The sequence below is a fragment of the Mobula hypostoma genome, chromosome 2, assembly GCF_963921235.1.
Source record: "Mobula hypostoma chromosome 2, sMobHyp1.1, whole genome shotgun sequence".
Classification (NCBI taxonomy): Eukaryota; Metazoa; Chordata; class Chondrichthyes; order Myliobatiformes; family Myliobatidae; genus Mobula; species Mobula hypostoma.
In genome coordinates, this window is record NC_086098.1 from 199,615,352 (window position 1) to 199,631,881 (window position 16,530).

Sequence of the window (16,530 nt, forward strand, 5' to 3'; positions counted from 1 at the left end):
AGTGGGTTTATTTTCTCTTCATTGAAAACTTAATGTTTTTTTTCTTTTTTTCATAAACTGATAAGAGGAGAATTGCTTTTTTCAGTTTTTTTAAATTATATATTTTATACTAGTTTAACAATATCTATGATTTTGACAATGTCTATCTTAATCTCAGTTTGTATTGTTACTATTATATATATTTGAGATCATTCTCCTCTTGATTGTATTTATGCTCCTTTTAAATCAATAAAAAGGTTAATAAAGAGAGAAAGAATCTCATCCTTGCCAACGATGATGCTCATTTATGCTAATCCCATTTGCCTGCAATCGGTCCATATCCCTGCTTGCCTTTTCTATCTAAGTAGCTTTCCAAAGGCCTTTTAATGTGGCAATTGTTTCTGCCTTTACCATTGCTTCTGCTGCTCATTCAGATACTCACTCTCTTTGTGAAAACTCTATCCCTTAAATTTCTCCCCTCACACCTCAAAGCTGTGCTGTCTTGTTAGAGACTCTCATGCTCCTAAGAATAAGAATATCTTTATTGTCATTGTTGTGGAGCAATGAAACACAGTTTAACACATGTTATAATTGTCTTTATCACTCTTTGTTACTTTGTCTCGGGAATTTTTCAGTATTCTACTGGGATTCTAAGAACCTTGTAGTTGTCAGCCCGCAAATGCATTGGGAGCTGATGCATGGCTCCTTTGCCAGGGCAGCTATTGGGTCAGCTGTCTCTGTGACAAGGCCATCAGAATGGACAGGCGTTTGACTCTGTTGACTCCTGACCATGTTACCCTGGACAACTTCCCTTACAGGCAGAATGTCTTTGGATGCACGTGTCAGTCAATCTAAACACTTGTAGATAACTTGGGAGAATTTGTGCATTGGAAGAACTTCCACTCTAATGTGCAGTTGATGTGCAAACAGAGAAAAATCTGCATTTAAACATGTACAAAATTTATGTGCACCTGATTTAATACCTTTATTCTGCAACAGTACAATCTCTCTGATCTCTTTGCATCTTCAAGTAGACTTACCAGATGGCTTCACAGTGATGAATGATACCAAAAATCAGAAATTAGAATTCAACCGGAAAGGTTAAAAAATGACACAGTAAGAGCTGTACTAGTAACCTAGTGAACTAGACATCAGCATGTTGAAGGTGCATTTGGATACCTGGGCAGATAAAGAGATAACCTTTATAGGATCTGCTGGCAAGACATTGTCTTTGAGATCTTCCGTAAGGACATTAATGCAGTCTATGTATGTCTGTACTTTGTGAAGCCTTTGGAGTCATATTTATGTATTCACTTTGCTTGTTATCATGCAATGAAGGAAAAGTAGACAAAGAATTTTCACTTTAACTGTGGAGTTTGGGTGACTTCACCAATGCTGCAGTTAGTAGCATACGGTGAGATATGGTATAGGTTAGCAGCTTGTAACCAAGAAGGAAGCGAAGATAGAGAAACTAAAAAAATGACCATGATATCCAAATGGAAAGCGGTCAAGGCATAATGTGAGTTATTTAGGGTCTTATAACATTTTCTGCTTTAATTGAAGAGTCGATATGGTGGTTTGGAGATAATAATGGAAAAGGGGAAGATAACATCATGATGACTGTCTTGCTGAATGAGAAATAAGTGACTGTTTTCAGTATAAATTTTGTTTCTCCTTAGGGTCTTCCAGGTCCTCGAGGTCCTCCAGGGAGAGATGGACTTCAGGGACCAAAGGTAAAGTAAAACTTGCTTGAAAATGAATAATAGAGTAAACAGGTAACTTGTTATAAAGATAAAAATAAATACAAAATATGCAACATAGCTGTGTTTCATTGCAAACAACATTTAGAACCCAGTTTTTCAAATGTAAAGTTGTACAGTGACAGGACTGCTGCCACAATATCATCAATTTCAAGTGCTCCAAAAATATTTTGAGTTCATGGTGACATTTAATAGCTCAGCCAAAAAAAATGAAAGAGCAGTTATGCACAGTATGTTGGGTATGTCAATATGCGTAAGGCTTCAGACAAATTATAAACATTAATAGTTCTATCTAAAACACAAGTTCCCAACCTGGGGTCCATGTAGACTTTGATTAACAGCAGGGATTCATGGCATAAAAAAAGCTGGAAACCTCTGAAGCATATTTTTGCTGGGAATGCAGGTTAATGAAAGGAATCTAGAAGAATACTTAGCTTGGAAAAGAGCTTTTCTTACCAATGTTATTACCACAAAATGATTTTTTTCTGCGGTCATGGAATAGCATCAAACCAGCTTACATATATCTTTCCAAATAATGACGAACTTTTGAAATGCAGTCTGCTAGTCCTGCTTTGTGGGAAACAGACAACTTGTCCATGGTGCCAAAAGAAAAGCAATGCCAAGATGGCCTTCCCTTGTGATGTTGATTAAGAGATGAGTATTGACTTATTCCCACTGAAACCTCCTCTGCTGTTCTCCAAAATAGAGAAGAGGGTTTTCAGGCATCAAAAATTGTTGCTCTAGGTTCAAATGAGATTTCTCTAGATTGAAACTAAAATGCAAAGTAAATGTGGGATTATCAATGAATTATGTGTTTATAGGCTATAAATTGCTATGAATGTTTTAGGGGGCAAGAGGACTGGAAGGCACAATCGGACCTCCAGGACTTCCTGGGCCAAGAGTAAGTTTACTAATAAAGTATTTTATAACAAGTCAATAATAACAGTATTTTTTTCACTGACTTTCTGTGGAAGAATGTTCAGAATGATTTTTGGTCTATAGGGAAAACATTTTGTTTATACATTGCAGCTTTTGAATGTCTTCCTGACAAGAATTTAAGTAATTATGTTGCTTGGATAATGTTTTTAGGGGGAAAAAGATGGTTTTTTATTAAACTTGTAATAGTGAACTATAGCTGGAATATTGATTATATTATATTATCAAAATTATGTTAAAATTTATGGACATTTTTTCAAGTGTTGCTTCCTCAGAATTTTTTTTGTTTATGATAGACTGCTTAAAGTTGAACACAAATATAATTTCAGACCACTTGTATTGAGTAGGAATTTGGAGAAACAAGAAATAAACTTTTATTGAATATAATGTGTTTAATTGCATAATGGCACTGATGCTTTGCAGTAGCTCATCTAAGCTAAAAATGGTTTGTTGATGATTTTCATTTGTACTCAATGTCTTCTTGCTTTAAGTGTCTGTTGTGTATTAGGCCTGTTTACACAACTATGTTATGAATAAAAACACTGGAGGCGGGAACTAAGTTTCATGGTTCTTTACTGGTAGAGTCCGAATTTGACGCACACATACAGATCAATACGTGCCTAATAGCGCATGCAACGACGTGCTACTACAACATACAGTAGTCCCTTATTATACGGTACACTCCTCCCCTTTCAATAGTGTATCAACTTTTTTTTAACTGGGGCACTATGCTAAACAAATATGTTTACCCTTAACATACAAACACCTACCATTTGTTTACAAATTATAACAAAGTAACTTAATAATATCAGATTATCACAAGCCTTTTTTTTAAACTTTTGGTCTAAGACCCATTTAGAACTCAACTCTTTGGGGAGTTTCTTCTCTGTCTCTCCGGGTAACATCTGTCCTGAAACGTTTGCTTTGGGGAATGAGACTCCACAGGTTCATCAAGTGGGTCATCAGCATTGATGACAGGCTTATCTGCAGATGAGGCTGATGTGATCACATCAGGGGTGTTTGCTTCTATGTCAGCAAAGTCCAGGCAAGGTGTTGTTGTGTTTTTCACCTGAGCATCCAGGATTTGGTCCACATGACGTCTCCATACGTTCTCTCCCACCTGTACTCTATACATCAATTGTACCCAGCTGCCACTTTTCAGTTCAGTAACCACGTGCAAGAACTGACTGTCCCACACTGAAGCTCCGTGTTGACTTAGTATTCAAGTGTTTGAACTGTCTGTTCTGCACATCACGCCGTACATCTGGTTTGAGAAGATCCATGCGGGACCTCAGGTTCCTGTTCAGAAACATCATCGCTAGAGTCTGATTAGTGGTTGCGTGTACTGCATTATGATAGGCAAGGAGGAAGCTGTCTATCTTGTGTTGTGGTTGATTTTTGCCCTCTATTGCCTTGATGGCTTTCTTGAAAGTCTGCACAAAATCTTTCTGCCCAGCCATTTGTGGATGGATGGTAAGGGGCAGATGTAAAGTGCTTGATTCCATTGTTCTTCACAAAACTTTGGAATTCTTCAGAGAAAAATTGTCATCCATTGTCTGTGCAGATTTGTTCTGGTATGCCATCCTGGGGAACATGGTCCTCAGAAATGTAATAGTCTTTTCTGATGTAGTTGACTTCATTTTGATGACCTCTGGCCATTTGGAATGTGCATTGACAGCGATTAAAAAGAAAGAGTCCATGAATGGTCCAGCAAAGTCGATGTGCACTGGTTGCCATGGTGATAAGGGCCACTCACATGGATGGAGAGGGGCCTGTGGTGGAGTGTTCTGGATCTTTTGACATCCAGAGCAGTTCTTGGTCAAGTCCTCAATCTGTTATCGATTCCTGGCCATCACACATAGGCAAGGGCAAGATTTTTCATCTTCACGGTACCCAGGTGCCCCTTGTGCAGTACCTCTAGCACTCTGGTGCGTAGCTTGGGAGGAATCACAACTTGTGAACCACACATTATTGTTCCCCGACACACTGACAACTGCTCCTTCCTCGCTGAGAAGGCTAAAGACAGTGTGTTACCACACGCTGGCCATCCCTTTACCATGATGTCATACATTTTTAACAACAAAGGGTCATTGCATGTTTCTCTTTCAATGAGGCTGTTTGTCACTGGTAAGTGTTCAACTGTTGTTGTGTGAAGGACCTCTGTTGAATCCATTTGTGTAGTTATCTCTGAAGTCGGCAGTGGTAAATGTGACAAACCATCTGCGTTGCCGTGTTGCTTGGTCCCCTTGTGTTCAATGTCATACATGTGACCTCCTAAGAAAAGAGACCATTGCTGCAGCCTTTGTGCTGTCATCACGGGAACGCCTTTTCTTGGATTGAAGATTGATACGAGAGGCTGATGGTCAGTCAACAGAGTAAACTTTTGGCCATACAGGTAGTGACTGAATTTCTTGACCCCTCACTTGAGGCAAAGGCTATTCTTGAGGCAAAGGCTATTGGTCTTTCTGAACCTTCTGGAAACTTGTGTGATAACACAGCTCCTATCCCATAGACGTGTTACTAAAACATAAAGTAGTCCTTTATTATAATGTAGGCTATACGATGCACTGTCCAACAATAATGAACCAGCATTGATGGATTCTAATGCCGTTTCTCCATGACCGCAATGTCCTGGTGTAACTTTTCACTGTGTTTGTCACTGACAGTGCCAAGATTTTCAGGGAAGAAATCTAAATGAGGATGCAGAAAATGAATCCTTAGTGACATTTTGCAGTTCATGGTTTTTTATGCTTGAATCATGTTTCAACCAGCTGCATGTAGTTTGGTATTCTGCAGTTGCCACATAATTTTCAACAACGTTCTTGAATGCCTTCTATGCGATTTTCTCCAGTCCCACTGGAAGTTCTTCAAGTTGCCTGTCTTTGCGAATAGAAGTAGGAAAATCCCAAATAAGGAGAGCGTCGGACAATGCACATCACATCTCCCATGAATGGTAGTGTAGGTGTGGAGAGAATGTCTCCTATGTTAGGGGAGTCTAAGGTTAGAGGAAGCAGCCTCAGAACAGCAAGTTGTTCATTTAGAATGGAGATGAAGGGGAATTTTTCCAGTAAGAGAGTGATGAATCTGTGGAATTCTTTGCCACAGGCAGCTGTAGAGGCAAATTGGTTGGGTATATTTAAGGCAGTGGTTGATAGATTCTTGATTAGTCAGGGCATGAAGGGATATGGGGAGAAGGCTGGAAACTCGGCCTGAGAGGAAAATTAGATCAGCTATGATGAAATGGTGGAGCAGACTCGATGGGCCAAATGGCCTAATTTTGCTCCTATCTCTTATGCTCTCATATTTATCAGAAATGTAGATTTTGTAGTTTGTAGATTGATCTGCTAATATTAAGTAACCTGTTTTTCAATTAACATGTGGATTTGAAATTCCCTATTGAAGGAAAATATATTTGTGACTAAGAAATAATATCAGAAGTAAGACCTTTTCCACACTTGAAAGCTCAATGCTCATCAAACTTAATGAATGAGATTTAATTTTGAATCAATTTAAAATGGAGCTGTTGGTCACAACTTTCCAGGCATATTAATTTCACTCCTTACTATTTTCTTTTCTATTGGTAAAAGCCTTTGGAGTATTTTCTAAATAATTATTTTCAGACATCCGTATGTTGTTTGTGCTGGTATCTTGTATATTTACAGTAGATATGAAATACGATAATAGTACTCCGCTGTTTAATATGAGGCATTAGTCCTTGCAAGTAAAATGCCAGTCAGATTTGAGAAAGAAAAACCTCGAACAATCCCTTTATTCTCTTATGGTATGCTTATTCACTTGGATAGAATCTTAAAGTTTTGGCTTTGATTTTACATGTCATTGAAACAATTTTCCTAATGACTTTTTAAGGGGCCCATGGGTATCACAGGTCCATCAGGCTATCGAGGGGATCAAGGTCCTCCAGGTGACGTTGGCCCAACTGTAAGTATTACAATTTATCTAAGTATATGATATGTGACCTATGAACACATGTGATGAAATAATCATGTTGAATAAAGCAGTTGTACATACTCCAGCTCTTCTCAGCATCACTTTGTGTTTCTGCATAAAATCTCTAATGTCCTGGTCAACTAAAGGACTGTCTGCATGTGTGCAGGTGTTACAAACTGGTGAGAAGGAGTGAAGGTATAGTAAAAAGGAGACGGATGATCAGGATTGAGCAAAATCTTAACATCTTTTTACAGGCATGAATAAACAGTTTGAGAGCTGAGTCTGGAAGCCCTTGAACACTGGTTGTGAGAAACAATGACGATCCAATTAAAATATAGAGTGGTGCTAGAAAGCTTTGTGAACCCTTCAGAATTTTCTCTATTTCTGCATAAATATGACCTAAAATGCAATCAGATCTTCATGTAAATCCTAAGACTAGATAAAGAGAACTTAAATAAATGAATTATACTTTTTCATTTATTTATTGAGAAAACTGATCCAATATCACATGTATTTGTTGGAAAAAGTATTTGGACCTTTGCTTTGAGTAACTGGTGTGACTCCCTTGTACAGCAGTAATTTCAACCAAACATTCCCAGTAACTGTTGATCAGTCTTGCACGTCGGCTGAGAGGAATCTTAGGCTATTCATCCTTACAAAACTGCTTCAACTCTGGGATGTTGGTGGGCTTCCTTGCATGAACTGCTTGCTTCAGTTTGTTCAGCAACATTTCTATAGGTTTAAAGTCAGGACTTTGACTCAACCATTCCAAAACAAAATTTCTTCTGCTTCAACCATTCTTTGGTAGACTGACGTGTGTTTATGTCATTGTATTGCTGCATGATCCACTTTCTCTTAAGCTTCAGTTCACAGACGGATACCCTGACATTTTCCTGTAGAATTTGCCGGTACAACTCATAGTTCCATCAATGATAGCAAGTGGCAAACCATCCTGGTCCCAAGGCAGCAAAGCAGGCCCAAATCATGACACTGCCACCACCATGTTTCACAGATGAGATGAGGTTCCTATGCTGGAATATAATGTTTGCTTTTCACCGAACATAACGCTTCTTATCTAAGCCAAAAAGTTCTATTTTGGACTCTTATGTCCACAGAGCATTCTTGCAATAGCCTTCTGTCTTATCCATGTGGCCTTTGGCAAACTTTAGCTGGGCAGCAATGTTCTTAGCTTTCTCCTTGCATTCCTGCCATGCACAACATTGTTGTTCAGTGTTTGCCTGATGGTCGACTCATGAACACTGATATTAGCCAATGTAAGAGAGGCTTGTATCTCCTTGGATGTTACCCTGGGGTTCTTTGTGACCTCCTGGAATATTATACAGCTTGCTTTTGGAGTGATTTTTGTTGGTCAACCACTCCTGGGGGTAGTAACAATGGTGTTGAATTCCCTCAATTTGTATACCATCTGCCTGACTCTGGATTAGTGGACCCCAAACTCTTCAGAAACTGTTTTGTATCTGTTTCCAGCCTGGTGAGCATCAATAACTTTTTCTGAGGTCCTCAGAAATCTCCTTTGATCAAGGCATGGCACACTTCCAAAAATCTGTGTGGTGATGATCAGATTTTGATAGTGAGGACCTGGGTTTATGTTTTGTAAATAGGACAGGGCCTTCCACACTCACACCTGATTGTCATCCCATTAATTAAAACACCCTTTAAATGAACTGATAATCCTAGAGCAGTGGTCCCCAACCTCCGGGCCGCGGGCCAATACATTGCCGCGAAGAATGCAGCAGTGCAGCGGTAGCCAGAACGCACCCAGCACATCTTTAAGAAAAAAGCCAAAATAAACAAGCTAATTAATTAGGTGCCACCCGACACGTAAATGTCGGCCCAGATCAGAAGTGATGCAGTCGGCAATTGCCTCTGATCTGGGCCGACATTTACGTGCCGGGCAGCACCTAATTAATTAGCTTGTTTATTTCGGCTTTTTTCTTAAAGATGTGCTGGGTGCGATCTGGCTTCCGCTGTAGTGCTGCATTCTTTGCGGCAATGTATCGGTCCGCGGCCCGGAGGTTGGGGACCACTGTCCTAGAGGTTCACATACTTTTTCCAACAAATACATGTAATAGTGGATCATTTTTCTCAATAAATAAATGAACAAGTATGATGTTTTTTGTGTTATTTAATTGGGTTCCTTTTACCTAGTTTTAGGACTTGATGAAGATCTGATCACATTTTAGGTCATACTTATGCAGAAATATAGAAAATTCTAAAGGGTTCAGAAACTTTCTAGCACCACTGACATAACTTCTTGAGCAGAAATTTCATCCTGAGGTGGTGGCACTGAGATGAGGTAATTTGAGCTGTCACTTCACAATCTAGACTTGTAGTGTCACTTGTACAGAGTTTATTTGTCCTGTCTATTACTGTGGTTTATTTTTCTGAATACCTCAGTTTCCTCCCACACCCCAATGGCATGCTGGTTGGAAACTTAAATGGCTCTTGAATATCGTTCCTGCTAAATAGGTGAGTGATAGAATCTGGGGGCATTAGAGGGTGGGTGATACAAATATGGGGTGAATAAAATTAAATTATGGATATTCCTAATTTTTAGCTATCAGCAGATCTGTTTCACTGCTGTTTGATTGCAGGAGGAACAGCATACAATAGTCCTTTGGCATTGTACTTTGTGTTTACAATCAGGTTTTAAGTTCATGTGGAGAATGTGTAAGAATGCAAGTGTTCTCAGAACAAGCAATTTGCAGAAGTCACTGCTGACGAGGAATTTTTATTAAGCACTTACAGGAAATCCATCCTTCCAGATGATCTCAAAAATCTGCAAAATGTATCACATAGCAAACACATTAATACCACAAAAATTAAAAGGTGTTTTGTTTTAGCAAAGTGAAATAAAAACTATAGAATAATCTCAATCCTAAACTGTGAGAAGTTACGGAGAGCTCCAAATCTGGATCTAAGAATCAGCAATCAGGCAAGACCATCAGTAAGCATTAGGGTCTGTCTCAACACAACAACATTGGAGACTTTGATCATTTATCTTGAAGCAAGGTTATTTTTGTGACAAGGGAAAAACGAGCTGGACAGTTGGGAGTTCTGCATGCCTGAGATCACAAAGTAATTAGTCACTTGGCAAAGGCCAAATGAAAGTTAGGTTTAAGTGGAGTGGACATTATGGGGTTGACAATAGTGTGGGTGGGCCAGTGTGGGAGTGGAGGATTTGAGGGTTTGGCTTAAAAAGACTTCAGTGAAAAGAGGTGGAGACTGTTGGTTTGTTTCTTTGTTACTTTGTCAATTAGTCCCTAACTATTTTAGACAATATGTAGACAGGCTGATTATGAGAGAGACCATACTGGATGTTCATCTAGGCAATGAACCAGGTCAGGTGTCAGATCTCTCAGTGGGAGAGCATTTTGGAGGCAGTGACCACAACTCCCTGGCCTTAACTACAGCCTTATAGAATGATAGGAACAAGCGGTATGAGAAAGTATTTAATTGGGGGATGGCGGGGGGGATTGCGTTATTAAGCAGGAACTGGGGAGCATAAATTGGGAATGGATATATTCAGGGAAATGTACAACAAAAATGTGTAGGTTGTTCAGGGAGCACTTGCAGTGGGTTAGGGATAGGTTTGTCCCATAGATGGCGGGAAAGGATGGTAGTGTGAGGTGTTATAGTTGATAAGAGATGAACATTTAGTCAAGAAGATGAAAGAGCTAACTTAAAATTTAGAAGGCAATGATTGGAGAGCTTTAGAGACTTATGAGATGGATCACTCGTTAATCTGTTCCGTACCTTACACTATTTAATATTAATGTGCTTCTGTTTGTTATTTATGTGTGATTCTCTGTAGATTTTATCCTTGTCTTCATAAGATACTGTGCTTTACACCCTGGTTTGAAGAAACATTGTCTCATTTCTACATACATTATGTGGTAACCAAGTTTCCCTCGGGATTAATAAAGAATATCTATCTATCTATCTATCTATCTGGTTATATATATTATATACTTGTATATAGTTAAATGACAATAAACGTGACTTGATGTTTGTGAAGACAGTGTAAAACAGACTAATATGTTTGAACATGTTGATGTTAAAAAAGAGAATGTGCTGGAACTTTTGAAAAACTTTAGGTAAGATAAGTCCCTGGGGCCAGATGGAATATACCTAGGTTACTATGAGTTGCAAAAGGAGAGATTACTGTGCCTTTGACAATTATCTTTGCATCCTCATTGGCCATGTGAGCAGTACCAGATGAATGGATGGTAGCAAATACTATTCCTTTGTTCAAGAAAAGGAGTAGGGATAAATCTGGAAATTATAGACCAGTGAGTCTTACTTCACTGGTGGGCAAATTGTTGGAGAATATCCTTACAGACACGATTTATGAGCATTTGGAGAAGCAGAGTCTGATTAGGATTGGTCAGCATTGCTTAATGAGGAGCAGCTTATGTCTCACAAGCCTGATTAGAATTCCTTGAGGAAGAAGTAGGTACATTTGGGGCATTTAAGAAATTTCTAGGCACATGTATGATAGAAAAATGGAGGACTATGTAGGAGGGAAAGGTTAGATTGATCTTGGAGTCGGTCAGAAGGTCAGCACAACACTGTAGATCGAAGAGTCTGTACTGTGCTTTAATAGTCTATGTTCTATGTTCAATCATCTGTGGATTAATCAATGAGCAAATTCAACCAATCAAGAAAAACTATCAGTAAATATTTAGTCACATTGCAGGATTTGTCACTGCTCAGCAAATTTAGAGATTTTGGCAATTTCTTTACTGACAAGATCATCTGTTATTTTTTCAGTAAGCAAACTGGAATTAATTAATAAAGTAAGATTGTATATCCTATTTTGTGTGCAGAGACATTGAGGAAAACTGCCTGATTTTGTTCAGTGTTTCAAAGCAATGTGTGAGACTGTCATGACCAGCTGCTGAAAATAGAGTGGAACCCATCTGAGGGCAGTTACTAATTCAAAATGACAAAAATGATTAATTCTCAGGGGAAAAAATAAGGCACTTGGAGGCATCTTGACAGGTATTTGAATGAACAGTACATAGAAGTATGCAGAGGTAGGACTAATATGGGTAGGCATTAAGTCTGGTACAGATGCAATGAGCCAAAGGGCTTCTTTTTTTTTCACAACTCTGTGAGCTTATACCCTCAAAATGTAAGCAAGATGCCAAATAGAAGACAGAGAGGCTACAGCTGTTGTGTCTGTGCACAACTACGTATTGATTAAATAAAAGCATGCACACAGGAGATGGCTTTAACTGGTGTATTCACATTGCAGTGGGAGAGAGAAGGAACAATGTGCATGCGTTGACAACAGTGCATGCACAGACAACAGATCAGTGCACAGGCCCAGACAACAGGTCAATACATAGTGCTGGGCGGGGGGGTCATTTCTCCAAAAGAAATAGATCCATATGTACACTTCCTCCACCTTTAGATTAATGCAACGTAATCTGTATATGTACAAATTATTCAATTTCCCTTTCATAAACCCATATTCCGAATAAACATGCTTTCACTATTACAGTCCATAACTAACTTCACAGTTCTAAAGGTTCAGTCTTTTGGGTGGCGCTCTGGTGTTTCTTTCTGGACCTGTGGAATGGCATCAGGTTTGGTAGGTCTCTTGTCAATGATAACATTCTCATAGTGCCTCTGGACCTGTGGAATGGCATCAGGTTTGGCAGGTCTCTTGTCAATGATAACATTCTCATAGTGCCTCTGGACCTGTGGAATGACATCAGGTTTGGCAGGTCTCTTGTCAATGATAACATTCTCATAGTGCCTCTGGACCTGTGGAGTGGCATCAGGTTTGGCAGGTGTCTTGTCTAAGACAACATTCTCGGTTTCTGGTTTCACATTGCTGTCAGTGACATCATCACTGAGAGGTAAGTCCAGTGGCTGTAATGTGTCCATCTTGTTGAATGCATTCGACTCAGGTGTGTTCTTCGGATGAGCATCCAGTATCTGGTTTACATGATGTCTCCATGTATGATCTCCAACATCCACTGTGTACATCAGTAGTCTAGTTCTTGTAGATATCTTACTTCTCGGTAAACACGCGCTACACTTATTGTCCAATCTCGAAGCTCCTTGCTGGTCCACTTGGCAACTGACTGAACTGTTTATTCTGCACTTCATTCCATAGATCTGGTTTCAGGAGGTCAATGAGAGATCTCAGATTTCTGTTCATGGACAACATTGCAGGTGTTTGATTTGTCGTTGCATGAACAGAGTTCCGATACACAAGAAGGAAGTTGTCCACCTTTTGCTGTAGAGAAAAATTCTCCTTCTCCAGCACTTCAGTGGATTTCCTGAAGGTTTGGAAAAACCTTTCAGCTAACCTATTCATTGCTGGATGGTAAGGAGATGACTTGAAATGTCTGATGCCACTTTTCTTCATGAACAGTCGGAATTCTTCTGATTGTATTGCAGAAACATAGAAAACCTACAGAACAATAGAGGCCCTTTGTCCCACAATGCTGTGCCAAACATGTCCTTACTTTAGAAATTACCTCAGGTTACCCATAGCCCTCTATTTTTCTAAGGTCTGTTGTCACTTGCAATTTATTCTGTAAGCCATTTCTGGTGCAGATAGCCCTCAGAGTGGAGACCGTCTTTACTGAGGTGGTTGACTTCATTGGTATAACCTCTGGCTACTTTGAATGAGCATCCACAACAATCAGAAACCTGGAGTCCATGAATGGCCCAGAAAAGTCAATATGTACAATTTGCCATGATGATGTAATGATGCCTATGGATGTACATTTTGAACTTTTTGGTATCCCAAACAGCTGTTGTCCAAGTTTTCAATCTATTTATCTCTTCCTGGCTACCACCTGTAGCTCCGGGTAAAATTCTTCATCTTGACTGTACCCAGGTGTCCTTTTAACATCCTGGTGCACAGTTTAGAGGAAACCACAACATGAAATCCACACATCAGTGTTCTGTGTTATACCGACAATTGGTCTCGTCTCACTGACAACAATGCAAACGTAGGGTTACCATGAGCTGGACATTCTTGCATAGTGATTTCATAGACCTTTGACAATGTCAGGTCATTTCTTGTTTCTCTTTGCAGTTCAGAATTTGTTATCGGCAACTGGTGCACCAATGTGGTGTGGAACACCTCTGCTGGGTCACAGAATGAAGACTTTTCTTCATCGGTTGCCAATAGTGGAAGACACGACAAGCCACCAGTGTTGTTGTGTTGTTTGATACCCTTGAATTCGATGTCATATGTGTGAACTCCTAGTTACAATGTAGCAGTTATCAATGGAATTCCCTTCCTGGGATTGAAACTGGACACATGGGGCTGGTGATCTGTCACTATTGTAAACTTTTGTCTTTCGAGGTATTGGTAGAAACTCTTTATTCCTCATACTAGGGCCTCTCAGTCAATCTGTGCATAGTTGTATTCTGCACTTGTCAGTGTTCTTGAAGCAAACACAATCGGGCGTTCAGATCCATCTTTCATAATGTATGACAAAATGGCTCCAATGCCATAAGGGGAAGCATCGCATGCCATCTGTTGGGCAGAAATGGGCCATGATGGGTGAGCAGTTCATTAGACATCAGCAGTTCATTAGTCTCTTTGTTTCATATCTTTCTGACCATTCCCACTTTGCTCCTGTCTGCAACAGTGTGTTCAATGGATGTAGAACTGTAGCAATGTTTGGGAGAAACTTGTGGTAATATTTTACTAGGCCCAAGTATGGTCTGAGTTGTAACACATTTTCCAGTTTTGGTGCCTGTAGCAATGCTTCAATCTTCTCTTGTGACTTATGTAGGCCATTCTTGTCAATAACATGCCACAATATGAGATTTCATTCTTGAAAAACTCATATTTCTCTCTTTTTCACAGACCATACTCACTCAGCCTGGTAAATACTTTACCAAAGTTCTGAAGGTGCTTTTCATCATTCTTGCCAGTCACAATGATGTCATCAAGGTAACATTGTGTTCTTGGGATATCTAGGAGCACTTGGTCCATTGTTGTTTGCCAAATTGCTGGAGCTGATGCGACGCCAAAGACAAAACAATTATACTGGAACAGTGCCTTGAGAGTGTTGATAGTGAGGAACTTCCTGCTTGACATCTTAATCTCCATTTGCGGATAGGCTTGTGACAAGTCAATCTTTGAAAACCTCTCCTCGCCTGTGAAAGATGCAAAAATGTATTTTTCCGTGGCAGGGGATTCTGCACATTATGCAGCACTGGGTTAATTCTTGCCTTGAAATCCACACATAAACGATGGCTCCAGCCTTCCCTTTCTTGATCACCGGGGCAGTGGGTGTGGTCCAATCCCTCCACTCAGCCTTGGAGAGATTCCAGAAGTCTCCAAGCTCTACAGTTCAGCATCCACTTTAGGACATAGTGCGTAAGGTACTGGATATGCTTTATGAAATCTTGGTGTTGCTGTTTCATCCAGTTCAATTCTGGCATTCATGACTTTGAGTTTTTACAAGTTGCCTTCTCATTAGCATTAAGCAGATGTGCCAGTCTCTGGTTAGTGCTACCATTTGGGCTGCCATTGCCTGTTGATGTCACACTGATCCCTGACTGAGTGCCAGTCCAGTTGGATTTTTCTCAACCATTCACGTCTGTAAAGTGCTGGGCCTCCACTTTTCAGTGCATAAATCTCTAATGATTGTGTTTGGCCTCCATACATCACACTTACTTTCAGTTTGCCTTTGGGAAACAGGTCTTTAGCATCACTGAACTCTTCTCAAATAGTATTTTAGAAAACAGTCTGTTGTAGAAGCCTCTGGAATAATGGACAAAGCTGACCCTGTATTCAGCTCCATTCTCATTTTTACACCGGACACATTTATTCTGATCCAAATGATTCTGTAATTTCCTTGGGTTATACTATGCAGTTCCAGGCATGACAGTTCATCTTTGTCAGATTCTATGTTGTCTGATTTTGTTTTACATTCAGTAACTTTATGCATTTGCTTAGTTTTGTATTTGAGACTTTTCACTCAGTTGTGCTTTTTATCTGACTTGTACATTCTCCCCATGTGACCTTGACTATGACACTTTCTGCAGACTTTTTCTTTGAACCAATAGTCATTTGCATCATGGAAGGATTTGTCACATCGATAACATATTTGGCTATTTGCAACATCCAGGGACATTTTGTGCATATTACATTTTAACCTTCTTTTCTGTAGTTCTGCTACATCCTTCTGTCTCTAATGATATTGAAATAGTCAATGCCTATTCTAATGTTGGGTCTCTTTCAGGTAGTAGCCTCTTTTGAGAGCTTTGACTATGCAAGCCACGTACAAGTCTGTCTGTTAATGCATCAGAAAGTCCAGCTCTAAAGTCACAGTATTGGGAAAGTTTGCGTAGTTCTGCCATGTGTTTAGAAAGGCTTTGATCTTTTGTCTGGTTCCTTTTGTAAAATCTAAATCTCTCAGCTATTACCAGTGATTTAGAGCTCAATTGATTTTGTAAAATTGTAACAACTTCATCAAATGTCCTACTTGCTGCCTTGTCAGAGGTTACTAAGTTGCGTAAGCCAAGAAGTGTAGGGGCTTTCTTTTGCTCCTCCACATTGTTCACATTACAATACAGTTCAGCCCTCTTGATATACCTTCATTAGTGCTATCAAATTTGTCAGCTTTCCCTACAGAAGCCATCGCCATGTTATTTTCATTTTAATTTCAACAGGTCTTTCACTGTTGCTCGTATATTCCTCTGTTAACACCTGTGATGGCTTTCCCACGCTGTTTAACTCTCGCTGTTTCATCTTGTAACTATCGGTGCAGTTCGTGATATTTTCTGACATTCAGGTTCATACTTGCTGCCAATTTGTTGTGTCTGTGCACAACTACATATTGATTAAGTAAAACTGCGCCCGTGGGAAACGGCTTTAACAGATGTATTAACATTGCAG

At 39.6% G+C, this 16,530-nt stretch overlaps 1 protein-coding gene across 3 annotated transcripts in view; it reads left to right on the forward strand.

The window, feature by feature from the left end:
• The window catches only part of LOC134342801 (collagen alpha-1(XIV) chain-like), a 193,030-nt gene that overhangs the window by 168,765 nt on the left and 7,735 nt on the right, over positions 1-16,530 (forward strand). For all 3 annotated transcript variants that reach the window (XM_063041387.1, XM_063041386.1, XM_063041388.1), the window contains 3 exons: positions 1,659-1,712; positions 2,587-2,640; positions 6,543-6,614. In XM_063041387.1, the coding sequence (XP_062897457.1) occupies positions 1,659-1,712; positions 2,587-2,640; positions 6,543-6,614 (180 nt within the window). The remainder of the gene's footprint in view (positions 1-1,658; positions 1,713-2,586; positions 2,641-6,542; positions 6,615-16,530) is intronic.